This window comes from Dermacentor variabilis, chromosome 4 (genome assembly GCF_050947875.1).
Source record: "Dermacentor variabilis isolate Ectoservices chromosome 4, ASM5094787v1, whole genome shotgun sequence".
Lineage (NCBI taxonomy): Eukaryota > Metazoa > Arthropoda > Arachnida > Ixodida > Ixodidae > Dermacentor > Dermacentor variabilis.
The window spans coordinates 5,085,104-5,111,248 of NC_134571.1; the positions used below are offsets into that span (position 1 = coordinate 5,085,104).

The window sequence follows — 26,145 nt, forward strand, 5'->3', positions numbered from 1 at the left end:
TTGCGAGAAGATGAACTTCGGCCCGAGTACATGGCCACAGCAGTTGCTGTCTATGTTGCCGTGTGAGGCGGCGGAAGTAATCGCCAGACTGAGTGCACAGGATGCATATGATTATGCAAAAGTTAAGGCTAGTCTCCTGAAGAAATACCGCCTTTCAGCCGAAGCTTTTCGGCAAAGGTTTAGGAGCACAGGCAAGAAAGATAGCCAGCGATATCCGGAGTTTGCATATAGCTTAAAGGCCAACCTAGTCGAGTGGCTTAAAAGCGCGGAAGCGTACGACAGCAGAGACATGATCATTGAATGCATGTGTCTAGAGCAGTTTTACAAAACCATTCCCCAAGCTGTGAAACTGTGGGTGCAAGACAGAGGAAATGTAAACACTGTGGAAAGGGCGGCCGAATTAGCCGAAGAGTACGCAACCCGTAGAAAGTTGAATGCCGAGGACGGAAACTTGGACGGTCGAAATGGACCGCGGAAACCCTTTCCGTTCAAAAGGGGTGCGCAGACTAGACGATCGGAGCCTGTAGACATGGCGGAAAAGCCCGCAGAAAAGAGCGAGGAGAAACTTAATGGAGAAACCGCACAAAAAGAACAGAAAAGAAAATTCGAATCTTTTAGACCAATTCGCTGTTACAAATGCCACAAACTGGGACATATAGCTGTAAACTGCGGGAAGCCTAGCGTAGTTTTCTCCTATGTGGAGGAAAAAGACGAGAATATGCAACTTTTAAGTCCATATCTTCACGACCTGGAAGGTAATGGCAAACCATGCCGAGTGCTAAGAGACAGTGCCGCCACGATGGACATTGTCCATCCGTCTTACGTGACGGTAGATGACTTCACCGGAGAAGTAGCATGGATAAAACAGGTTGTAGAAGAACACAGCGTGTGTCTGCCCATGGCCAAAGTCAAAATCAATGGACCGTTCGGGGAGCTAGAGACTGAGGCTGCAGTTTCCAAATTTTTGTCACTGCAGTATCCTTACATTTTTTCGAATCGTTCGAATCAGTTACTGCGTGACAAAGGGCTCAAACTGGGAGAGGGCATAGTACAAGCATTGACCCGAGGCCAAGCTCGTAAGATCGCGGTGCTTTCGGCTGAAAATGCACAAGCTCCTCCAGTGGAAGCAGAAAAGGGGATAACTTCAATACCCGAATCCGAGCAATGCCCGAGGGACAAAAGAACAGTTGAGGAGAGCCTGCCAGCTGACCAGCTCAATGAGAGCGTAGCACTAGAGTGTCAAAGTTCTAGCCTGCAGGAAGAGCAAGCTGACGCACTCACAAGCGAGACAGGGTCGTTATTGTCGTCGGCCTCAAAGAACTTTGATCAGCTCCTACGTGTGGATAGAGAGTCACTGGCAGCTGAGCAAAAGAATGATGAGAGCTTAGCTAAATTACATGACACAGCTAAAGAAGGCATTGCTAGGCGCAACGTGACGATACATGAGAGAGGAGGATTGTTGTATCGGCCCTACAGAGATCGAAAGGGTAGGATTTTAGATCAGTTAGTCGTACCTACTTAGTATAGGGAGGACCTTTTGAGTCTCTGTCATGGAAATGGGTGGTCCGGCCACCTAGGCATAAACAAATCAAAGATTGCTTATGGAATACTACTGGCCTGGCTGTTTCAAAGACGTAGAAAACTTTGTAAGATCATGCGACGCCTGCCAGCGTTCTGGTAAACCAGGAGAGACATGGAAAGCTCCACTGAAGGTAGTGCCCTTAATAACAGAGCCTTTCAGACGACTTGTAATAGACACGGTAGGGCCTCTTCCAAAAACAAAATCGGGCTACAGGTACTTGTTTACCACGCTGTGTCCGGCTACCAAGTTTCCGGAAGCAATCCCTTTGAAAGAGCTCAGCTCTACCGAAGTAGTAGACGCGCTTTTGAGAGTGTTTGCACGAGTTGGGTTTCCAGCCGAAATTCAGGTAGATCAAGGGTCAGTATTCACGAGCGCACTGACTTCCACATTCTTGCAAAAGTGCGGGGTAAAGTTAATACACAGTTCTGTCTATCACCCTCAGTCAAACAGTGTAGGGAGGTGGCATTCGGTGCTTAAGCGAGTATTGCGTGCGCTCTGTTATGAGCATAAGGAGGACTGGGAGAACTGTCTGCCGGCAACTTTGTTTGCTTTGCGAACGGTTCCACATGAAGCGACAGGGTTCTCGCCAGCAGAACTAGTGTATGGGAGGACACTCCGTTCTCCACTGAGAATGGTAAGAGAGATGTGGGAGGAAAGAGGGGAGAGTCCAACAGTGGTTGAATACGTGCTAAATTTACTGGAACGGCTAAGCGCAACCCAAGAACTAGTCGGAAAGAACATGGCAATAGCTCAAAAGAACGCCAAATTCTATTACGACAAGAATGAGAGGCTTCGTACGTTTAACGCCGGAGACCAGGTAATGATCCTCAAACCTTCAAGAAAGAACAAGCACCGACGCGAGCGCACTGACTTCCACATTCTTGCAAAAGTGCGGGGTAAAGTTAATACACAGTTCTGTCTATCACCCTCAGTCAAACAGTGTAGAGAGGTGGCATTCGGTGCTTAAGCGAGTATTGCGTGCGCTCTGTTACGAGCATAAGGAGGACTGGGAGAACTGTCTGCCGGCAACTTTGTTTGCTTTGCGAACGGTTCCACATGAAGCACATGAAGCCCGTTAAAGTGTTGCACAAACTTTCAGATACTAACTATGCTCTGAAAATGCCCGGTCGCACGAAGGAGGTGAGGATATATCACTGCAATTTGATGAAGCCGTATATAGAGTGGAGCGGAGTCGTTAACTATACCATCAAAGAGCAGGATGGCACTAGTACCAAGTTTAAAGAGTATAGGGCGACCTCCAACTCTGAAATCGGCCTAGAAGTAGTAGAACACTCGGTAAGCTCGCACGCTCTAAGACCCGAGCAGCTAGATGAGCTAAAAGAGGTGTTAGGGGAATATCTCGACAGATTCAGCGATCGGCCGGGTAGAACCAAACTAATAAAGCATGAAATTGAGCTGACATCAGCCGAACCAGTAAGATCAAAGCCTTACAGGGTGTCTCCCAGACAGAGAGAGATTATGGAGGCAGAGATACAGCGCATGCTAGAGTTGGGAGTTATTGAGCCCGCTGAGAGTGACTACACGTCACCGCTAATACTCGTAGAAACCCCTAACAAGGACCCTCGTCCGTATGTTGACTACAGGAAGTTAAATGCCATCACTAGGGATCAGCTGTACCCGTTACCCAACATTGAGGATCGAATTGAAAGAGTTAGCGCTGCTAAATACATTTCAACTATAGATCTCGTGCGGGGATAATGGCAAGTTCCCCTTTCAGAAAGTGCCAGCCGCTATGCCGCATTCATCTCACCTGTAGGCACTTTTCGCCCTCTTGCACTCAGCTTCGGGCTGAAGAACGCGCCGTTTAGCTTCTCTAAGTTAATGGATATTGTCCTAAAAGACTTCCAGGAGTTCGCCTTGCCCTATCTTGATGATGTAGCAATTTTTTTGGACAGCTGGGAACAACACGTATTGCACCTCAAACAGGTGTTCTCACGGTTGAGGGAAGCCGGCTTAACGATGAAAGCGGAAAAGTGTAGGTTTGGTTGTTCACAGGTTACTTATCTAGGCCATGTTGTCGGCCAGGGCATGAGACGGCCGGCCGAGCTGAAAATAGCTACGATTGGAGAATTTTCTCAGGCGCACACGAAAACAGACCTTCGTTCATTTTTGGGACTTGTGGGGTACTATCAATGGTACATTCCGAATTACTCGCAAATGGCAAGTCCATTAACGGACGCCCTCCGAAAGGGAGCACCGAGTAACGTACAATGGGATAAGGACAAAGAGAACGCTTTCCAAAGTTTGAAAACGCTATTGGTTTCTCGCCCTGTGCTTCGCGCGCCAGACTACACAAAGGAATTCATAGTTCAATGCGACGCAAGCGACAGAGGTATGGGCGTGGTACTTAGTCAGGTCGGCGACGATAACGAGGAGCATCCTATCCTCTATACCAGCCGTAAACTAAATGTAAGAGAGGAAGCCTACAGCGCTTCAGAGAAGGAATGCGCTTGTTTAGTTTGGGCCGCCCAGAAGTTGTCGTGTTACTTGTACGGAGCGAAATTCATCTTCGAGACCGACCACTGTCCTCTGACGTGGCTCAATCAAATGTCACACAAAAATGGTCGCTTGCTCCGATGGAGCCTCACTCTCCAAGAGTACAACTTCTCCGTTAGATATAAGAAGGGAAAGTTGCACAGCAATGCGGATGGTTTGAGCAGGCTAATTTGAATTCTGCGTTTGAGGGTCTCGCCTAAATTTTAGGGTTACTAGTGTTAATTTTATTTAAGCGAAGAAGATCCCCTCTCATTTAGCAGGATTCCCTCCATGATTGCTGAATATGTCAGCAGGAATTTCCTTCAGAAATTGCCATAGCGAAATGAAGCATTTTTTTTTTGTTTCTGCACTTATGTTTTTTTTTGTTTTTTTTTGTTTTTTTTTTTACGCCTAGCGGGTCTAAAGTGAGGGCCAATGCGCGTCATCTCGGCGCAGAGCCGTGTTGTGGGGTTCATTTTGCAGTTGCCTGTCCTTGTTGGATGTTTTGGGGCGGTGACATCAATACACAAGTGGTCGCTGCGAGCCAAGACATCAATCCCCCCCTGACCACCAGCCGTTCTCTTCCTGCCTAGCGGTTGTCAGCGCTAGACAGTCGAGATTTTTCGGGCCATGGAGGTGCTGTTAAGAATGGCGAGCTGCAATGCAGGATTGCCACCCAATAACGACTGGGGAACAAGACGCGCATCCCCCACTCTCCGTCGCTTCAGCTAGGATGCGTTCGATGAAGTGGGCTTTGTGCTGAAAACTGCCGCCATCCTCTAGCCCCATCGCCGTTGTGACGGAATGAGTTCGGCGGGCGAACTATTGTGCCCGAACTCCCCAGCGCGGACCTTATCTGCTACGCGTGCGCGAGCTGCCGTGGGAAAGCCGTTTTTTGTTGCTTCCCACGCGCCGACCGGGACGCAGGACAACGAGCTACCCAGAATGGCTCCCCTCTGACGTCGGTTCCAGGCATTCGCCCGTGTGAGCCTTTGTGTGTGTGGGCTCGAACGTGTGAGCCTTTGTGTGTGTAAACGGTCCTGCGGGGCGGCGGCGAGTTTACAATGAGAAAACGAACGTTCGCCGCCTTGCATCGCCGGTGGAACGAGTGTTTAAAAACTGCTGTTGTGCGGATGCTCGACACTTTCTCTTGAGCAGTCATGTTGGACTGACACTCTTTTTCTTAAGCAGTCATGTTAGACTGATGCACTTTTCTCAAGCAGTCATGTTAGACTGATATAAATACTGTAAATAAACCCATTTTCCTCGTTCTCGATGAGAAGCAGTTCTTCCCTTCATCAACGTCCTCAGCGTGGATAAGTTGGACGACGGCATGGGCCAGCTATCTTCGAATTCATGCCGGACTCCAATCTTGACAATGGATCACGAGCGATGGGATTGAGCCCCTAATCCTGACAGCACTCAGTCACTTGGGTGTAGCGAAGTGTACTTTACAGCAAAGCAAGAGGCGACGCGCTCCAGCGCTGTAGCAGACGACGCGAAGCACCTCCCCTGGGTCCGTGTGCGCCTGCGCCGCTTCACTTCGATACGCCGCCGCGCCGGACGCACTGGCGCCCCACGGTGCGCGGCCAGAGTGAGCCGTGTGGACGAGGCTGTACATACTCTTCAAAGAACAGGCCGTTTTATTGTCGCGGTAAGTCGCATCTCCCGGGAGCCGTGCATTTCGGAAGCACCTTGGATTGAGCGACTTACCGATAACAAGCAGCAGCAGTTTTTCATCGCTGGTGGAGTTGGCTCCGAAAAATATCGTCACTCGGTCTTTGCGCTGCTTAGCGCCTGAGGACGCTTCTCCCTTCGGCGTGTATGTGCGGCTAGGCAGCATCTTATAGAACAGTGCTGCTTCGTCGAGGTTGAAAATGTCCTTGTCCTAAGGCTTTTGCAGCTCAGCGAGGCAGTGGTTGCGCCAGGTGTCTGCAGCCCCTTCATCAACAGTGCCGCTTTCGCCGTGGATAGGCTTCGAGGCCACGTTATTTCTTTTATTAAATCGTTCAAACCAGCCATTGCTGCAACTGAATCTGTGTGGCCCATCTGCAACGCCAGAGCGTCTGCCTTCTCCATCATCATTTCGGTTGTCACGGGAGGGTTGGCTGCCCTGACATTCCGGAGCCACAGGCATGAGTGCTGCTTCGACATCTGGGAATTTCGAGGCCCGAATCCGCTTCCGCTCGCTGGAAAAACTTTGCTCGAAGCCATCGAAGACCTTCTGCCGATTTTTTAAAACTGTCAAAAGCGTCGACAAGGGGATGCCGAATTCTTTGGCGATGCTTGTTTTGGATCTTCCCGCTTTCTCCACTTCCTTGATTAACGTGACTTTTTTCTCCAGTGTCAGAGACTTACACTGCTTGGGGCGGGACATCGTCGTCGTCCGTTGACCACACACCACACACACAACAAAAAAAAAATCGCAGTCAACGCGTCGTGCGCACAGCGCGACGAAACAAAGAACTAACAGAATCGCACACGCACAATAATGCTACGTTCACACTGAGGAATCCGGCGTCTACAGCGAATGGAATTCTCCTGCCGCCGAAAATCGCATAGTTCACACTGCTTGCGGACCGCGCCGCCGGAAAGACATACAGCGCCATCTGCCCCACAAAGTGCTAACCTCCAATCAAGCGCGGTATATCCCGGATGTTCGCGCGGCTCGAAATTGCGCAGTTGTCTCCGGTCGCGTCGAGTTTGTGTGTTTATGTTGCGCGTCTCCACCATTACTTGGAAAGACAATGATGAACCCCGAGCAAGAAGAGGCAGTACTGCTCGGCCTGTTGGCAAGCCCCTTTCTGGCGATGCATGACGCGCAGAAGCATTCGCCGAAGCTCGCACCAATCTTGTGCCACAAGTCGTCCTTCAGCACGTTGTCTTTGTGCTTCAAGTGGCGCTTATCGTAGAGGACTGGGTGGTTGCGCACCAGTTCGATGAGCATTTCGGATGTGGATGTCGCGGCGGACTTTGATGACTGCGACGACTACGACATGACATGAGACTCGGCCGCCATCTTTGGAAGTTCTGTTTCGCGCTCCCCGATTGGTCAGCGCCGCGCGGCGGTGAGGCAATCCGGCGGCAGCTGCCACAAAAATCGGTACGGGAGCGATCGGCGCGGAAGGGGCCATTCCAGCGGATCTCGCCGCCGCCGAACTGGGTTCCGCCGAACTGGGCGCCGCTCCAGACGCCGAATGTCTCAGTGTGAACGGGGCATAACATTCGCACGTGCGAAATGCGGTGGCGCGACTATGACGACTACCCGATAAAACCCATGAGCCCCTGCGCGCAAGCGGCGCACACCACGTGACTGCTTCCAAGGTTACTTGACGTGGTTGACGGAAAACAGCTGCATCCGCGGGAATTTTGTATTCGCCCTTAGATTGTGACCGCGTTCGGCAATTTAGTAGGAACCAAGCGCTCGCTCGGAGCCTGTATCACCTTTTGGTAACGGCCTTTGCCTTCAGCCGTCCCGGTCGAAATTTCGACCCATATCCGTATTACGCCCGAAAAATGCTTCGAGATAAACGGCCGCGAATACATAACACCTGTGGGTGGGGAAGGCGCGGCGTGGAAAACTTTCGACTTAACCGATATTTCGAGATATGCGAGTTCGTGTTAACGAGGGTTTACTGTAAATGTTTCATACATTTTTTATTCCTTAGCGTCCCTCATACTAACAAAGCCTGGAATAAATAAGAGAGTTGTACAAAAAGGAAAAAAAAATGTCTGGGCATCTTGTACACTGTAGAATTGGTTTAGGCAAAGCTTTTATTGGTGTTTTTGAAGCCCACTTAGTGATCATTTGCAAGAAGGGACCAGACGACCCAATCGGAGACATTTTCACTTGGAACCGCCTCACTGCCAGTATGGAACCTGATGAGTCAACTGAAGCTGTGAATGTAGTTGATACCAGTTGTGACTTATCAAAAGATGTAGGGCAATACCATATAAGCCTTACCATGACAGTATGGCTAGGGGCTGAACATGGCTAGGGGACCCCGAGGGGACGAACATTTAGTTGGAGTAGCGAACAGAATGACTACCATGACACCTCGACCACGGGCACACATCTAGAGCCCAATATGATTGGCAACTTGACTCAATGGGTTGTAACCCAGCCCAGTGACTCAGACAGACAGAGGCAGACAGACCGGCAAAAACAAGTCTATTTTGCTGCTGCAAGCCTCTTTCCGGAGGTTGAGTTAAAGCCTTCCTCCAGGCCAGTGGGGCCACGTGTGGCGTGCCCAGCGAACAGTGTGAAAAAAAAAATGCACCGATGATTACAATACTCCCTAAAGTCAAATGTGCACAGCTGTATACTTGCTCTCATTTCACTATATATTGGCTGGCGCAGACAATCTTCTTCATGCGGCATGCTGCAAATGGAATGAAATGTGGTGCGACTGCCTCGCTAATCTGGAAATTGCGAGAGCCAGCGCGTGGGTGAAGCATGCGTGCGATTCACAGCGGCCATTGCCAACAGACCTCCCAGATGACGTGCGCTACTCTGGCGCCATCTCATAGCCATCGTCACTGCACTACACTTTTCTTCTCATGCTTTTCCCATACCCTTCTCCGCATACCACCTCGTGGTACCCTCCTCTCCACCTTCCTCTTCACTCTCGCCAATTTTTTCATCACCCGCTGCCCCCCCTCCCCCACTCCACGTTCGCTCTCATCTTTCGCTGTGCTCGTTTGCTCGGTTATACCAACGTTTGCTGTATGAATGAGCACCTAAGGGCTGCGCCTTAAAAAAATTACGGCAGAATTTATCTCTAGATAACTGTCAATGGTGATGCGATTAGCATTCAAGCAACGTAGCTACACCGTATTTCGGAACTCACATTTATTCAACACATGTAGTGGTAATTCTGAGATAGTCACTGCTTTGGCTATATGCCACATACTCCACTATGGTTACTTTGCTGTGGCACTAGCATCCCAAGGTCGCCCATGAGCATGTATGCATGATGACTTCCGTATGACGCCGACGCAGTGACGATCAGATGATGAAGAAGGAATGATATCAATCGAACAACAAAGGCATATTAAGACTACGGCATGACAATGACAATGCGACAACGACGACACAAGGACGAGATGACAGCCGGATGAAGAAGCTGGAATGATGATGATGACACACCCAAGACAGAATGACGACGACGGTATGGCAATGGATGCATAATAGCTTCTGCGTGACGATTATGCAATGAAGACAACGGCATAAGAATGGTGGCATAATCACAATTCAATGAAGACAGCACGATTATGATAGAATGACGAATAAGGTACGACGTCAGTGGATCAATGAATGTGGCATGATGACCATGGGATGATGTTACTGAAGTTGATGGCAAAACGACAGCATGACAATGATGGCATAGTGACAAGTGTATGACGACGACTGTATATGACGATGGCTCACGACGGCATGACAAAAGTTGGGTGTCGAAGTTACAGTAACAACAACATAATGACTGCAACGGCATCACAACTACAATATGATGATGGTGTGACAAAGGCATGAAAACAATGGGATGGCGATGACTGTACCGTGACGACAACATAGGAGTTGGATGACGAAGTGGGAGTGATGATGATGGCATGACAATGACAGCATTACAATGACGGTCTGACAATGGAGGCATGATAGTGACTGTCTGAAGACGATGGTGTGACAAGGGTGGCATAATCATGATTAAATGACAGTATGATTACAATACGATGAAGAAGGACTGACGTCGATGGAACAATGAAGGCGGTATGACAACGATGGAATGATGGCGATGTAACGACCATGATAACATCAAGACCATGAGCACATACCTAGTGGCCCAAGCTATTAGACAATTAGGGCCAATGGGTCAGTGTAGAAAGCATGGATCACAGCGTTACAACAGTCACATCATGAAGCTAGAATGATGAAGATTGAATGAGCACGATGGCACCACTATAGTGGTGACAACAAATGCATGACAATTGTATGACGACCATGGCATGACGACGATAACATTAAAAGTGTCAGATGACAAAGCTGGAATGACAGCGGCGCAACAAACACGAGCTCGTATCTGATTAACCAAGCTATTAGACAACTTGGGTCACTGGGTGGGGGTAGAAGGCATGACAACGATGCCATGACGAAAGTGTATCATGAAGCTGGAATGACAGTAATGGAACTACCACGACAGCTTCATGGCAAGGAGTACATACCTAGTGGCCCAAGCAGATAGACAACTTGAGCCACTGGGTCAGCATAAGAGGCTAGATAAATAGAAAGGCTCAAAATGGCTGACGTAGGCAAAGAATGCTATTTGCATTAAAATATTAAAAATTATAAGTTCTGATAATAGTATGAAACAGACCAGCACGTCTGCGCCATAAATTGGAGTCACCCTTGCAACTTACAATTGCCGCAAGATTCTTGGACGCCAACAGACATTCACTTCAGCTGCCATGACCTCGTCTATGTCTGGTGCAACATTACTTTTCAGTAGAAGTGTGCGAATATTAAAGATTTCAAATATGAATCAAATCATCTCTGCTAATTGATTCAAGAACTCACTATTCGAAGTCGTCGAACATTTGTTATTTTCGAACATATAAGGTTTTTAAAAACACTTATTGAGGTCTCGAGGGAAACAAAACAATGAGTGCAAGGACTGTGCCAAAATGATTCTGCTGCAGGATAGCCGCATTTGTTGCGTGCAGGGGCACCACTTCCTGAGCATGGGGAAAATAACTTGTGCTCAATAATTTCCAGTGATTCAATAAAACTGTCTTGCTTTTTATTTATCTTTTCTCTCTTATCTTATTTTTTATTTTGCTTTTGTTTTCTTATTTGGCCAGTCTCACTATGTTAACATCCCTTTGAAACAATGTGCACTTCTCTCCTTTAGCAAACAGAGGGCATCAGGTAATGTGCTGTTTTCTTCTTTCCATGCTGTGATTGCCATGGAGCCCCATGTAACTGAAAGCAGCTTTAACATTTATAAGGTCCTCAGTTCTCCGGACATATAACTGTGCACAGTATTACATGCCTTTGTTAATGTATATAGTATAAGCCACAATCTTTCTTTTACCAACGATTTCCACACACAAAACTTCGTCTTTCCATGTTGTTGTAATAAAAAAGAAAATATTCAATTCGGTATTCAGTGGTCACTTTTCTCTAATATTCACATATGAGTTTGAAATTTTTGTTTGAACAACTTTATTTTTAAGCAAATTTATTAAGTTATTGAAAACTGAGTTTGTGCAGCACAAATTGACAGGACATTAAGGAACACAACGTAGACGGGCGCTACTTATTAAATTAGCTATCTCGGCACTGTCAGGAAGGCGATATATAATTACACAGCACTGTAACATTCACAAAATAACAATTTTGTTATTTTGGGAACTACTGTGGTATGCGCGGCATGCACCCACATTGATGAAACGACAGTTTATGTCACTTGCTAGGTGTTAAAAGGTGCTCTTAAAGGCAAAAAAAATGTATAGAAAAACTTTGTGCGTTTTTTAGTTTTACACAATCTCATGGCATTGATATAATAAATTTAAGACTAAATTTTTTTGTGTATACGTCAATCCAAACTGGAAGAACAAGGTTCTTGTTTGTGTCTCTATTTACATTACACCAGAAGAACATCTTTTTTTTTGTAGACTTTATGTCCATTATCACAGGTGAGAAACAAAAAACCAGTGAACGGTCATACAGATCCCATGTCCTGGAACTACATTTGGTTTCTAGTGGGTTGGAATTTGTGATACATGATGTCCAGTAATGTTGCACTGTGCACTTGTCGGGTAACCACAAGTAGACAGCAGTGTCATCAATGCATAAACATATTTTGGTGGAAGCTCAGTGTTGATCTCTGCCATGATTATATAGTACTGGAGAAAATAACAGTGCGTCCATGAAAATAAATTCCAGAAGTGCTTTTGCTGCCCTTGTAATGGCCTGTAAAAAACAATCACTACGCACTGCCAAACATTCAAAGCCTGCTGGGATCACTCATAAACCCTATTTTCACCCAAAATACTTTCTTTAAACCTACTGCCTTTTCTGCCTGGGCAGCACATAGATATCCCGTAAAACATAGGACATCACTGAGGCTCTTCAATTATCTGTCCCGAACATTCCTGGACAGCTTCAGAAGCTCCACACACCAGACTGAGAGCTGCCAGAATCGTGCTTCGTTTTTCATGGACTGGAAGTCCCGAACTGCCCTGGAGCTTACTGAGCTTTCAGCAGATTTTTGCTAGCACCAGAGCAAACAGCTAGCAGATGACCGCTGTCTGAAAAACGTGCTTACAGCTTCCTTCACTTCTGCCTGGTAGGTTGTCAATCCAAGTTTTTAGAATCTGAGGTATCTTTTCCTATGCGCTTATTCCCGCTGTCAAAATGTATATTTGGCAGGGATGCATGCATGTCTTATGTACACCGTTTGCGCACAGCTGCCAGTATTCACTTGCACAGCTGCCAGCATTCACTCTCCTTACACCGCATCGAGCAGCGTGCCCCAAGCCAGCCTATGCCTGTTGATTCTTACACTGGTGTCACACGGGGCACTTTCGATCATGATCAAGCCCAATCGGGTTAGCATTTATTCCTTGCAATTGGCTCCTCTGCGCAAGCTGTGGGAGGGAACCATAAAGTTTCATATCACTATAACTAGAGGGAACTCTGGCACTGCGATCGTTCCACCATCATAGGAATGATGGGAAGTACAGGCTACGGATTGGTATTTTGTTGACTGGCGAACTAGTCTACAGGTATTTTTTTTCGCAGTTTTGGTTTTGCTCCAAGTGCAATTGCTATAACCCTCAGTGGGACGGTGCGACGCAAATTTCTCTGCCTTTGTTCTGTTGCTCGAAGTGGCAATAGCATGCTGGGCCAGTGGCTGGGCCGATGTTTGTGTCGTGGTGTGGTGTCGAAGCGCTGATGAGGAAGCGGCGGCATCGTAAACGTTGAAGGAACGTGTTTTGACCGTTCTGACCTTGAATGGTGTGTTAGGTTGGTGCTGTAACATTACGTGCTTTATGAAATTTCATAAGAGCAAAAGGAAAGCACTACTGATACAAGACATAGACAGCTGCACTTCCAGTGGCTTGACAAGGAGGCCACTAGTAGGCCACAGGCGTCCCAGCTAGCACTGCAGCAGATGCGCTTAAAAGTACTTGAAGACTTTCAGCAATCATGACTACCGACGCAGCCTTTCAACAAAGCGAGAGAGTTCGCAAGTGCCTGTCCTCTGCGAAAAAAATATCTCATTCGCAGTGAGCAGGCATCATAGCAGACGACACTTGTAGCATTCCTCTTAAAGGCGCAACATTTTCTCACCATAAAAAATTTTTATTTCCATAAATACTTGAGTATTTTTATATAAGTACATGCACGGTTGTTATTGCTGTTGTAAAATAAATATGAAATTATTCTCTAGCGTTAAATCGGGAACAGAATTGCAGAAGAAAGCGTATCCTGGTGTGCCCTGGTGACAAACCATAGAGTTTCTCACTATTGTTAGGAATGGCCTGCCGAGGTGGCAACGTGCAGGTTATTTCAGCCCGCTACACGTGTTTCGATCCACACGCGGTGGGGGCGCCATTCAGAGAACCAGTGAGGACAGCGCTAAACCAACCATGAACTTACTTCAGAGAACTGCGGAGAACCGGCAGCCACGCAGCAAGGGTCAGCTCAGGGGAGTTCTCGAGGGGAGGTAATTGGTGGAACCTCCCCATGCGCTTTTCAAGACACCAGACAATGGACACCACAACGACTGCGCTGCAAAAGTCGTCTACCCACGGAGGGGACACTGAAACCTGTGTGTGCATGTGTGTGTTTGTAAAACGTCCCGCAGAGAGGCGGCTTGTTTACGCTGACGTCGAACATTTTGCCTCACCTAGGGATCTAGGGAACACGAAGTGGATATAACCAGCTGTTGTCGGCGGCTAGTGAGTGCTCGTGCTCGTCAACGTACTCGTGAGCTGTGTGCTCGTTTGCTGTATGCTTTGTCTTGCGGGCTCCATTTGGGAGTCACGCTAGACTGTGTAAATGTATCCCATGTTCAAATGTAAATAATGTAAATAAATCCTGCTCGCCTAGTCCTGTCGCTCCAAGTTCCTCCGATCGTCCTACAAGCCCGACTCCAAATCTTACATATGGTGGCAGCGGCAAGATCCTCCGACAAATCTTACACTATATTATTTAGAGGAAAATCTGGCGCTGCTGCACTGTGGTATGCATGAAAATGCCGGTGTATTGCGACATTAGAATGGCATCGTTCTCAGAGAGCCAGGCAAGCACCGTTCTGTCTGTCACAATGATTAATTTTCTACTAAAACAGCACGTAAAAGGCTGCTTTAGCTTTATTATTACACAAGAACTTGTTTTGTTTAACTATGAGCACTTGTTGTTGCATGTACAATTATATGAAAAGTAAGAAGTATCAGCGGGCCGTTAAAGTTGGAAGACAGATGACAAGATTCGTGCTCGCTTTGGAACAATTTGTCATCAGGTCTTGCTTTTCTTTGCTTGGTTATGCATTGTAGGTGAGTAAAGTTTACTGGAAGATGTAATATACGTCAATGGAAACATTTTATGAAGATCTTACTTTAAGAACGCATTATTTGTGTAGCCATACCCAGCTTTTAGATGAAGCCTCTTACAATACCAGCCAACACAAGCCTCGCAGACACATATACCATCATTCCCAGGATGGCACAGTGCCCCTTAGGAAACTCCCATAGACACTGGTGCCAGAGTTTGCTTTCGGTGTTATAGTGAGAAACTATGTGGCAAACTGTGCTTCAATTTCAAAGTCATGCAAAGCTCATGTAATGTGTTGTACGTTATATAATATACTGCAGAAATAAAATTGGGTTTCACGCAATAATATGAGTATGCCTTCTTTTACTGCGCCGCGAGCAAACGCCGCTAGTCTAATGATCAAAGTCAATCCGACGCCCGTACTTCCCATCAGTCCCATATAGGTTGAGGCAACGCTCAGGAGCACCCCCGCAGACATTAGCGCCACAGTTTCATCTGGGATATTTATTGAAAAACTCTATGAAGGGAGCCAATCGCGGTCGAGAATTTCTACCCGGAACGGTCTCAGTCGCGATCAAAAGTGGCACCGGTATTAGAGGACAGCATTCATTGCATGAAATACAGACACAAGATAGCAGAAGCACCAGCAGTCCATGCTCTGTGAGCAGTTGTCCCTGTCCATACAAAACGTAACCTCTCCTACTGCTATGTACTTCCCAGTTAACTCGATTTCAAACCCTTGCACGTAATCACAAATTCTACATTAGGCACGGCATTTGCTGTCAACATTGAACACATTTAGGAATACACAGTACGGCTTAGGCCAGAAAACAGCTTACCCCCTGTCACTGCCGAGGACGGATCCACTGTGAGCACCGCAACTTTGTGACCAGAACCAGTGAGGAATTTGCCGAAAGTTTCAATAAACGTCGACTTCCCAGTTCCAGGCGGCCCCGTGAGGCCTTTGTTAAATAGAAAGCATCAGTTAAGAGAATTTCCGGGACAAGTAAACACTGTGTCTCGTACCTATACGAAACGAACCCAGCTGGTGGGCTTTTCTGCGCCCCTTGTTCTCTTGAAGAACTAGCTGTAGCAATTCCTGCGCCTCGTCATGGTCCTTCCGAGCTGTAGATTCGACAAGTGTGATTGACTGCGCTAGCGAAGCCCGGTCACCTGCTGTAAGTCCATCGAAAAGTCTTCGAATACGCTCCGATTCGATGGCCTCCGTGGCAGCGGACACACAACTTCCGCGTTTCGTATTAAGCTGGCGTAGCGGTTTAGGCATGGCCCGCAAAACTCTGGAGGTAACTTGGACGAGTAGCATGCCTTTTCTTAGAGGTCAGGCCATGTAAAGTAATAGAGAAACTGGGGAAATAAGTTAAAACTTGTTGGACTGCAGAAAACTCGAAGCAAGGACGAGAGGTTCATTTGGTGGATCGCCAGCCATTTGTGCGCAGGCGCAAGTAAGAGCAGGCGCTAGAGAGAAAATATGGGGAATTTTGCTCCTTGAATACGACTCGACGACTCCACATGACTCCACTCTGCCAGGCACTACGGAGGAGGTTTCTTCGCGCCTGCTGTAGGCGTTTGTCCCTAGGCGTGCCGGCATTGCGAAGCGGGGTTCGGACGCTGGCTGCCGTTGCGGTAAGATAGGTGAAACGCTCGATTTGGCGACCGCTGTGTCAGACAGACTGTATCGCACCTGTGGCGCTCGTGCAAAGTCTGTCCGACGTACCTTCGGAGGCAAAGTTCTGACTGGTGCTGCAGAAGTCGCGGGGCGCGGTAGTGCGGAACTTAGCGTCACAATTTGGCGGCTGGACGTAATTATACTTATTCAATCGTGTTTTTTTTACTAATTGTTATGTGTCATTAGTTCGCATTATTGGAGGCGCCTCCAGAACACCAAAGCTAGACTGGTCCGTAGGTTTGAGCTCGCCGAGGCCTGCGCGTGCCAGGGGTGTATAAGATCGGCTGTCCGCTATCACGGACAGCCAATTTTTTATGCGAACACCCCCTGGCACGCTTCGGCCTCCGCGGCGCCAGACCACGGGATGCTCTGCTTCCAGCTTTTATCCACCCACTACCCCTCAGGTGCCCTGGAGATCCTGCGCCGCCTGCTTTATTATAACCTCAGGTGCTCTCCTGAGGCCTCCGTTTGCAGCTTACATGTGCCTTCCTGGAGCAGTGCTAGTAAAAAATCCAATCTATCGTCGCGACGAAAAAAGCGATCCGCGACTTGTAAAACGCCAGTCAGAACCTTGCAGACACAGCCATCACCAAACGGGGCGTCCGTGCCCCCTGCTCGCGCGAGCAGCCAGCGGCGGATAGGCTCGATCGCACCCCGTCTAGGGGACAAACGCATACAACACGCGCTAAGAAACCTCCGTTGTGCCTAGGCAGAATCATGTATTCAAGGAGCAAAATACCCCAGATTTACTCTCTCACGCCCGCTTTTACTAGCGCCTGCGCACAAACGGCTGGCGATCCCTCCTATGTATAAACGTCAAAGAACCTACCATCAGGGTTGCCAGGTCTTTGGAAGAAAAAGTGGTCAAAAAATCCCAAAACGTAGGCAAAACTTCTGCCAAAATTTTTTTAAATTAAACATGTTGTAACCACCCCTGAACAAAAACTGTCGCCAACTGCGGCAAACGCTTTAATTCTTAGCCAAAAATGCAGCCACGGTGCGACAAACGAACATTTGCGCATTTTTAATGCAAAATAAAGAAGAAAAGGCGAGAAAAATTTATAATATCCTGCTGCGCTGATGACAAACAAATATAACAGAAGAAAGCAGCAACCCTACATTAACTATATGTCACAGTAGGGTCGCTAGATGGCCACCCTGTATAGCCATAGAGCATCGGCCATAGAGTTTCTTTGCTCTCTCTATGTATGCATGCAGCCGCCCATAGAGTTTCTCACTATAATACCTAGAGGGTAATCTGGCGCCACCGTCTATGGGAGTTTCTTAAGGGGGCACCGTGCCGTCATGGGAATGACGGTATATGTGTCTGCGAGGCTCGTGTTGGCTGGTGTTGTAAGAGGCTTCGTCTAAAACGTGGATATAGCTACGCAAATAACGCGTTCTCAAAGTAAAATCTTCATAAAATGTTTCCATTCACGCATATTACATCTTTACTCACCCACGATGCATGACCAAGCGAAGAAAAGCAAGAACAGACGCCCAACTGTTTCAACGCGAGCGCGAACCTTGTCGTCTGTTCTCCAACTTTAGCGGCCCGCTGATACTTTTTACGTAACATGTAGTCGTACACACAATAACAAGTTCTCATAGTTAAACAAAACATGTTTTCGAGCAATAATAAAGCTAAAACAGCTTTTCACGTGCTGTTCTAGTAGAAAATGAATCATTGTGACAGACGAAACGGAAAGTGTCTGCGTTCACCCGGTAGACAGAACGCAGGCGTTAGGTTCACCCAAACGTCACGTCCGGGATGTCGCATTTATTCTTTGTTTTTCGTGTCCGTGATGTCACATCCGTCTTTGGTTTTTGGCGCCAGAATGGCAAGCTCAAAGGTGAGCTACGCTCGAACAACTGGACAAAGATGTGGATCGTTTATTTTTTGGGGCTTGTGCTAGCGTAAGCTATCGTAAGTACTTCACTTTTCCATTCGATGTGCCTCTACTATGCAAACCTACGCTTTCGGCTGCCTGATACTTCATTTCCAGGTTCCTTACCAGCTTATTTTCCTTGTGACGCATCCCGCGGACCGCCGCACCGATCAACCAGTGCTACATTGTACTGGTAAGAGCCTTTTTCACAATCACTTAAACGAAACATTACCTGGTTACGGTGCTGCTACACGGCAGAATGTGCAAATGGCAGATGACCCAAGTGCGTCATGTGCGCGCAATTGTTTAGAGAAAATAAAGAGTATTCATCATTTATCTCGCAATGTAAACGCACATTCCTGACACATGGTTCAGGTCTGCCGTCCGCCGACTAAGGGCGGTAGTGAAGGAAGTCGCTAAATGAGTGCTTTGCGGCGTCATTGCACGCGCGGGAAACAGCGTTCGTTTACATAGTAATATGAGCCTTTACATAGCAATATCGCTGCGCTGTCAACAGCCATTCTCTGGTAACCTTTCTCCGCAGCGTAACGCTCGAGTGCTCTGTGCAGATGTTACAAAGGTTGTGTATGCGGTCGGTATTTGTGATTTTCTAGAAAGAAGCTTCATTACAAAGTGCATGATCAGGCTGCGTGGTCGTCCATTCTACTAGAGCGGGACAATCAATAAACGATACAAGCATGGACATACACATGCTGTTGCCAAATAACCCTTATGGTGGGTCCATTTAATAGTGGTGATTTAATCGTGGATGAAGACTGGGATGTTCTCTTTATGTGCTTGCTTCAAAGTAGGATAAATCGAAACGTGGCCAACAAATTTTACTAGTGTTATAAGGTTTTGTGAGAAAGGGTGTTGTGTATTGCTTTGTAACGAGTGACTTTTAAGAGTGTGACATTGTCCCCCATCGCACGTGTATATCCCGGCTGGAAGTTATGTTCATGTGCTCAACAATGCTTCAGGAACCCTCTGAGCGCTTACAAGTTGATATTACAGCCACTTGTGAATTCTGGTCCTAATGTAAGCATTAAGGGGTTTTAGCACTCCTCTTAGTGATAACCTTAGACGTTAATTCTATAGTGTATATTGTTAACTGACAAGCTGGGTCTGGTAAGTTTTACATCTTGACACTAAGAACCTGTGGCATGATGAGTTTGCGCAAAAGAACAGTGTAGGTGCCATCATATATACATTCATTGTCATTCACGCAGACTATTGGAGGGACTCCAATCTACATTAAGTACAGCGCAATCGGCGCCAGTACCAGTGGTTGCTCAATGTGTGGTTTGGAATTTACGCCAGTGCAATAATCAGTACCATCTTCAATCACGCACTGACTGGACAGCGTTATGTGAACAATATCCTTGAAGGAGTGGTTGATGAGTTTCTCAGCAAAGTCCCGCTGTCACATCTTCCACTTCTGCTGTATCAGCAAGATGGGCCACCTGCATGCAGCAGCAGCCGAGCACGAAACTGGTTGGGTGCTACTTTTCAAATAGATTGGAAGGCACGAACCTGTAAATAGGCCGGCTAGGTCACCTGACCTCTCTCCGTTAAGTTTCTTTCTTTGGGGTTATATGAAAGATTGTGCCGGACGTCAGATTAGACGAATGTCAGATTAGTTCAAGGTAAGGATAATGGATGTCTGCCATAGAATTCCGGCATCGGTCATCAAGAAAGCCACTAAAGGTGTGATAAAATAGACAGTACTGCGTAGCTGCAAAAGGAGACCTATTTGAACACGTCCGCTAGGCTGATGTTCAACGGGGCTTATGAATTAATAGATAGTAAGAGCACACAGTTTTTTTTTTTTTTTTTTTGTCTGTGTGTGTGTGTGTGTGCCGACATTCTGATTGCCAGTTCGGCTCATAGAAGCGGTATATTTAATTTCGTGAACGCATTGGTTTTGCCTTTTCTCTACAAGTTGGTCGCTTTCCAGTGTGTTTATTTCGCTTTTATTTGTTGACACGAACCTGTTTTTGCAGCACGTATACACTTTCATGAAAAATAAGACGCTCACTTTATATTGGCTTTGGTCCGAAGCAAGTTTCTGGTGTGAAATATAACTTCGCCCGCACTCTTTCGATGCGGTGCGAGCAAAGTCTGGATTTTGAAACATTCTGTGCCTATTACATTGCTCTTCACATTTCGTGTGTGGTCAGAGCTGCACTTTGGCTGCGTTATCAAGGTGCTTTTGTTATCATTTATCAGTCGGCCTTGAGAGAGAGATAATAAGTGTGATGTAGAGAGAAAGGAGTAGCTGCGAAGCTGCGAAACCTGCTGTTGGGGCTCCTTCCGTACCATTATCAAGGTGGTGCGCTGTCTCTTCGGGTTCGCGATAGGCAATGCAGTTACTTTCAATCAGCTTATTTGAGGGCACTGCTTTATGATGCGGGTGAGAGTTCACTCACATGGTGTTTTTCATAGTTCGTGAGGTTATTTTCCAGTCGGTAAAATTGTACGCAATTAGTATGTGGCTGAAAACACTGCAGTTAGATGTCATTTTGGGATGCCAACAAATGCCTCATTGACACTTTGAAAATTATGAGAGTACTTCTCGAGTTAGATAATTGTAATTACCAAATTAAATCTCAGTAACGAAAGAATTACTGGCTACTACTCCACTTTACTGGAAACAATATGCACTAGGTTTTCTTCGAGTAACGGAACTGTTTTTTTTTTTTTTTAAATCTTAGTGCATGATAGCTGTGGAACACTCTCTCTCTTCATCCCTATACCCCTTTCCCCAGTGCAGGGTAGAAAAACGGACATGTGTCTGGTTAACCTCTCTGCCTTTCCTCTCTTTTATTTCTCTCTCTCTATAATTCACTCAGTAACCGTAATGAAGCCAAGCCAGATTCACTCGAAATCAGAATCAACAGCAGTCATGTGCGGCAGCACTTATGCTCGGACTAGCAGAAAAATAAGAGAGGCTGCAGTTTTCCAGAAAGGCGAAGCAGTGTTAGTGATAGCCAAGGATGCGACAATTACACGGAGGAAGATTACACCAGCAACGGGACTCAGGCTGTGAAATTGAACTGTCTCCTACTATGAGGTCTTGTATATACTTAGCGCCGTCACTTCAGTGCTCAAGTCTTCGAGGTCAAGCGAAGTTTCTTGAAGTCCAAGAAATATGTATATATATATATATATATATATATGTATCGTAAGGAACTGCTTTATTCCAGCCAAGCTCGGACTGCTACCTCGAGGATTAAACTGTGCTGCTGGTGATGATATATGCAGATGGAAAAGATGTGCAGATGATGAAGTTGAAAGTCAGGCATGTGTTGTGCCCATGCTAATTCTCTCTCACTGTGGAAGCGGCCGCCTGGCAGCGCGTAAGTACTATAAAATGCGTCAAGTATTTGATTTTAAGCGGGAGACATGCACTATCTCTGTGCCACAGCAACGGGAATCGGGTGGCGTTCTAACAAGCGAGACATGGTAATTGACAGGTGATGTCTGCTCAATGACCGTGGAAAGTCGAATAAAACACGAGAAATTTTTTGCATAAGCCAGGAATGCACACAGGAGTCCAAAGAACTTCGTCACCAGGAGAAAAAGTCACAGCACAGTGGGTCCAGTCATAACGAAACTTGCGAGCGTCCTGGGAGACGCCGGTGTTAAGCAGGGCGAGGCGTCTGCACTCTGCGAGGCGAGACACAAACTGTTCCAAGAAAGGAACTGATGGGGGTACAGGAGTCGAAAGGAATGATACATCAAGAATGAAACTTGGTGAACAGCCATAGATGAAGCAAAAATGTTAAAAGCCAGTAGTACGTTGCGTAGCCATGTTATAGGCGAATGTCATGAACAGCAGGATTGCATCCCCGTTCGTGTGGCCAGGGTGGATGTACGTACATCGCAATAATGTCAGAGAGGGTATGGTGAAAACACTCCGTCAACCTTTTTGGTCTGCGGATGGTAACTGGAAGTCGTCTTGCAAATTGTGTTAGAGGCGCACAGAACTTCCGTAAGGAAAGAAGAGAGGAAGACTGCTGCGGTCACTGAGGAGAACGCGCGGAGCGCTGCAGTGTAAGATAATGTTGTGTAGAAAGAAATTGGCGATTTCAGCAGCAGTCCCGGATGGTAGAGATGCTGTCTCCGCATAGCGTGTTGGTCTATGGCCATTGCAATCCAACAATTTCCATGTAAGGTCATGGGAAGAGGACCGTACAAGTCTATTCCAACTACTTCAAAAGGCGAAGCGGGACAATGCAGAGGTTGTAAAGAGCCAGAAGGAGCTGTTGGGTTTGCTTTGACAATGAACGCAGGGTGCAACATACTTCGCAACGGCTGAAGATGGGCCAGGCCAGGAGCAGCGACTTCATATTCTGTTGTAAGTCTTGTGGTAGCCTAGATGACCAGTCGTCGCATGATCGTGAAAGGCTTCAAGCACCTCACATTGCAGAGAACATGGTATGACCGGTACCCATTTGTTGCCATCGATCTGATAAATGTTACGATGTAAAACCCCATTGTGCAGCTTGAATTGATTAAGTTGTCGACGAAGTCTGGCATTTGGAGGCGACGAAGAATCTTCCATGCGTTGGAGAATAGTTCAGCAGTATGGGTCGACGCGTTAGTGGGACACAAGGACAGATGGGCTGTCATGTCTTAGCCATTCGAGGGTTACAATGGGTAAAGCCGATGAAGAGGACTCGGGACGTACACAATCATGGAGAGGTTATGGTGAATCGTCATGATTCGGCAGAGGGTAGCAAGAGAGAACATTGGTGTCTTGATGCTTCTTTGCAGCCCTGTAGGTGAGATTGAAATCGTACTCCTGTAGGTGAAGCACACAGCAACCCAGGTGACCTGATAAATTCTTTAGCGATGAAAGCCAGCACAGTGTGTTATGGTCGGTAACGACTGTGAAATGGCGGCCATGAAGACATGGGTGAAATTTTTGCACTGCCCAACAGCAAGGCACTCCTGCTTGGTTATGGTGTAGTAATTTTCTGCACTGGTTAGTGCACGACTAGCATAAGCAATTACTCGTTCGCGGAATGTGTTGTCACATTGCAGTAGAATGGCACCGAGACTGACAGCTAGCGTCGGTGTGAAAGATGGTGGGCGCGGTCGGATCAAAGTGGCACAGTACTGGGTCTGACGTCGGGGCATGTTGCAAAAGCAGGAAAGCATGTTCACATTCGTCGGACGAAACAAAGGGCGCATTACTGGCGAGGAGTTGATGGAGCGGGGACGTAAACGTAACGAAGTTGCATATGAAGTGTCGGAAGAAGCAAGTCCAGGAAAACTGTGCATGTCTTTTTGACGCAGTGGACACAAAATTCGAGGATGGCAGTAAGCTTCTCGGGGTCCGGTTGAATACCTTCTTTGCTGACTATGTGCCCCAGAACTTTGATGGCCTTGCTGGCCAAACTGCATTTGTGTGTGTGTGCGTGTGTGTGTGTGCATGCGCACGTGTGCGTGTGCTGAGCTGCAAACCAGCATTTGCAAGACAGGCAAGGACTTCATCAAGATGTTGCAAATGTTGTGAGAACATGGTTGAAAACACAATGTCGTCGAGATAGCACAGACAGGTTTTCCATTTCAAGCCACACAAGACTTATCGATCATGCGTTCGAATGTGGCAGGCACATTGCAGAGTCCAAAAGGCATCGCACTGAACTCGTAGAGCCCATCAGGGGTAGCAAATGTCGTTTTTGCTTTGTCGGATTTGGACGTCGGTATTTGCCAGTAGCCTGGTCTAAAGTCAAGGCTAGAAATATATTCAGCACCGTGGAGTGAATCTAGTGCATCATCCATCCGTGACACGGGGTAAACATCTTTGCGCACGATTTTGTTCAGCGCACAGTAATAGACGCAAGAACACACTGAGCTGTCTTCGTGACAATTGCAACGACATGAGTGTCAACAGCTCAAGTGACAGTTGACCCACGAGGCAACAGTTGGGGTTCGATTTGGTTTATTGCAGTAAGCAATGCAGACCCCTCAGAGAAGCGAATAAGGCCAGGGGTAATCAGAATTGCTCGAGATAGGGTATGGTCATAGGGTAGAATGAATACGCCGCCATCCACAATGTTACAGGAGTTGACACCTATAATCTCTTCTCTAGGTGGCCAAAGAACGCAATCGGAAGAGGTGATGAGACAAATGCGTTCTTCGAGGTTAGGAAGAGAACTGCCAGTGGCATCCAGTTGTGTGAGGTGCTGACGACAAGAGATAGAAGCGAACGCCAAAGATAAGAAGTCCCACCCCAAGATGAGTTCATGGGTCACTCACGAAATACCGCAAAAGCAATGTGGTGAAGAATTTAGTCTATGGACACACGAACAGTACACGGTGCGAATGGACGAATAATAACGTTGGCCGCTGCACAAAGGCCGGAGTAAGGCAATTCTTGTGTTTTATAAAGTCCCGAACAGTCACATGGCAATAATCGCCAAGCGTCTTGTAACAGGGAGCCACCTCAGAATTGCACCAAACAAAGATGATGGATGCAGCCAGTCTTGCCAGATAACTACATTTTGACTATTCTGTATTGTTTGCATTTTTTGTGCAAAAGGAATTCTCGCAGAGAGTTTTATCTTCAGTGGCCTTCAGTTGACATCATCTGCTACAACTAGCACATAAGTTAACTCCATAGCACCACTAGGATGGAGACATTGTGTCGTGGGATGCTTCCTTAAAAGTGGACAAGAAGATTCTAAAGGAAAAGTGTGAGATGGTCACAGTAATAACCAAGGCATTTGGCATGGGAATGACCCAGCTATGAAGGTATTATCAGATGTGGACAAGCATATAATACTAAATGGCGCCTTGCACGAGCCCCAAGTGTCAAATGTAATGAGTATTGTGCATTGAAAGGGCCAAAAATGTTTTGTACATGCAAGGGAACACTATGGGCATTTGATAGCAGTTGCTTAGATGTACTACATTAACAGGAACCAAACAAACTCCCTTAGACATAAGCATGCAGCAAATTCAAGGACTAGATGAAGCTTCAAAGAAGTAGCTGCATTTCATGTAGGATAGGTGTGAATGACCTTTGTGCATGAGATCAGTGACAAAAACACTAAATGAATGCAGTACAGTGTCTGTATCATATCTTGTGCAGACCAAACTAGCCTGGCGTTTCAGCGTTCCTTGTCAGTTCATTTAAATAGGTACTACATTGTTCAAAGTGCAATATTGTTCTACAAAACATAATATGCAAGATGTAGCATGCTAACCCTCGTGGCTCAACAACTACTGAACCGAAACCTCAATGAGCAGTGAAGCTTCCTTGTAATTTTCATCGTAACCATACTTTTGCTCTTGAAAGTGAACCTCTTTAGTGAATTTGCTTGTGTATTAATTTTTCTTTAGGCAAGTATTTTTTATACATGTTAATGTCTCAATCCTGCTTTCTCTTTCCGGAGCTAAACAAAATGCCTCTTATTTCAATTTGATCTTTTGACCTAGGAAGCCATCATCTGGTGCTGTGTACAGCAAGCACATGCTTCGGGCAAGGAGGGAGCCAGCACCATATCTACATCAGCAAGAACCTCGGTGCTCAAAATAAACATTTTCTGTGCAAATAACTGTCTTTTTATACTTCCAGCATGAATTAATAAAGTTTCTTTTGCCTTCACATGCAGGAAGGTTTATAGGAATAAATAGTGACTGTTGAATGCCCAGCAAAAGCCTTGAAGCCATTTTACTTGTACAGTGATAAAGTACATGTGTACTTGAACTTGATAGTACAGAAACGAAAGGCAAAGTAGTAGTAGTAGTAGTAGTATAAGACTTTTATTCAGCCAAAAATTACAGGCCGAGCATATCGACCGCCTGGGTGGCCAGTCGACGCTGTTCTTCTTCACCTTCAGCGCCAAGCCAGTCGAGCCAGGTGGTGATGGAAAGTGAAGGGGGAGGATAGGAACTTGATTGCTGAGCAGCCGGACAG

The 26,145-nt window shown here is 46.7% G+C and overlaps 1 protein-coding gene and 1 long non-coding RNA gene across 2 annotated transcripts in view; one reads left to right on the top strand and one right to left on the bottom strand.

Moving 5' to 3' along the window:
* Nucleotides 1-16,111, bottom strand: part of LOC142578598 (methylmalonic aciduria type A protein, mitochondrial-like) — a 64,849-nt gene extending 48,738 nt beyond the window's left edge. Inside the window, exons 1-2 of the mRNA XM_075687992.1 lie at nt 15,663-16,111; nt 15,476-15,598 (exon numbers count right to left, since the gene is read on the bottom strand). Coding sequence (XP_075544107.1) covers nt 15,476-15,598; nt 15,663-15,960 — 421 coding nt within the window. The 5' untranslated portion in view covers nt 15,961-16,111. The remainder of the gene's footprint in view (nt 1-15,475; nt 15,599-15,662) is intronic.
* Nucleotides 16,112-18,066: 1,955 nt separating this feature from the next.
* On the top strand, nt 18,067-25,864 carry LOC142578599 (uncharacterized). Its single transcript, XR_012827270.1, has 3 exons — nt 18,067-18,250; nt 18,330-18,405; nt 24,316-25,864. It is a non-coding gene; the product is annotated as an uncharacterized LOC142578599 (long non-coding RNA).
* The last annotated feature ends 281 nt before the right edge of the window (nt 25,865-26,145 follow it).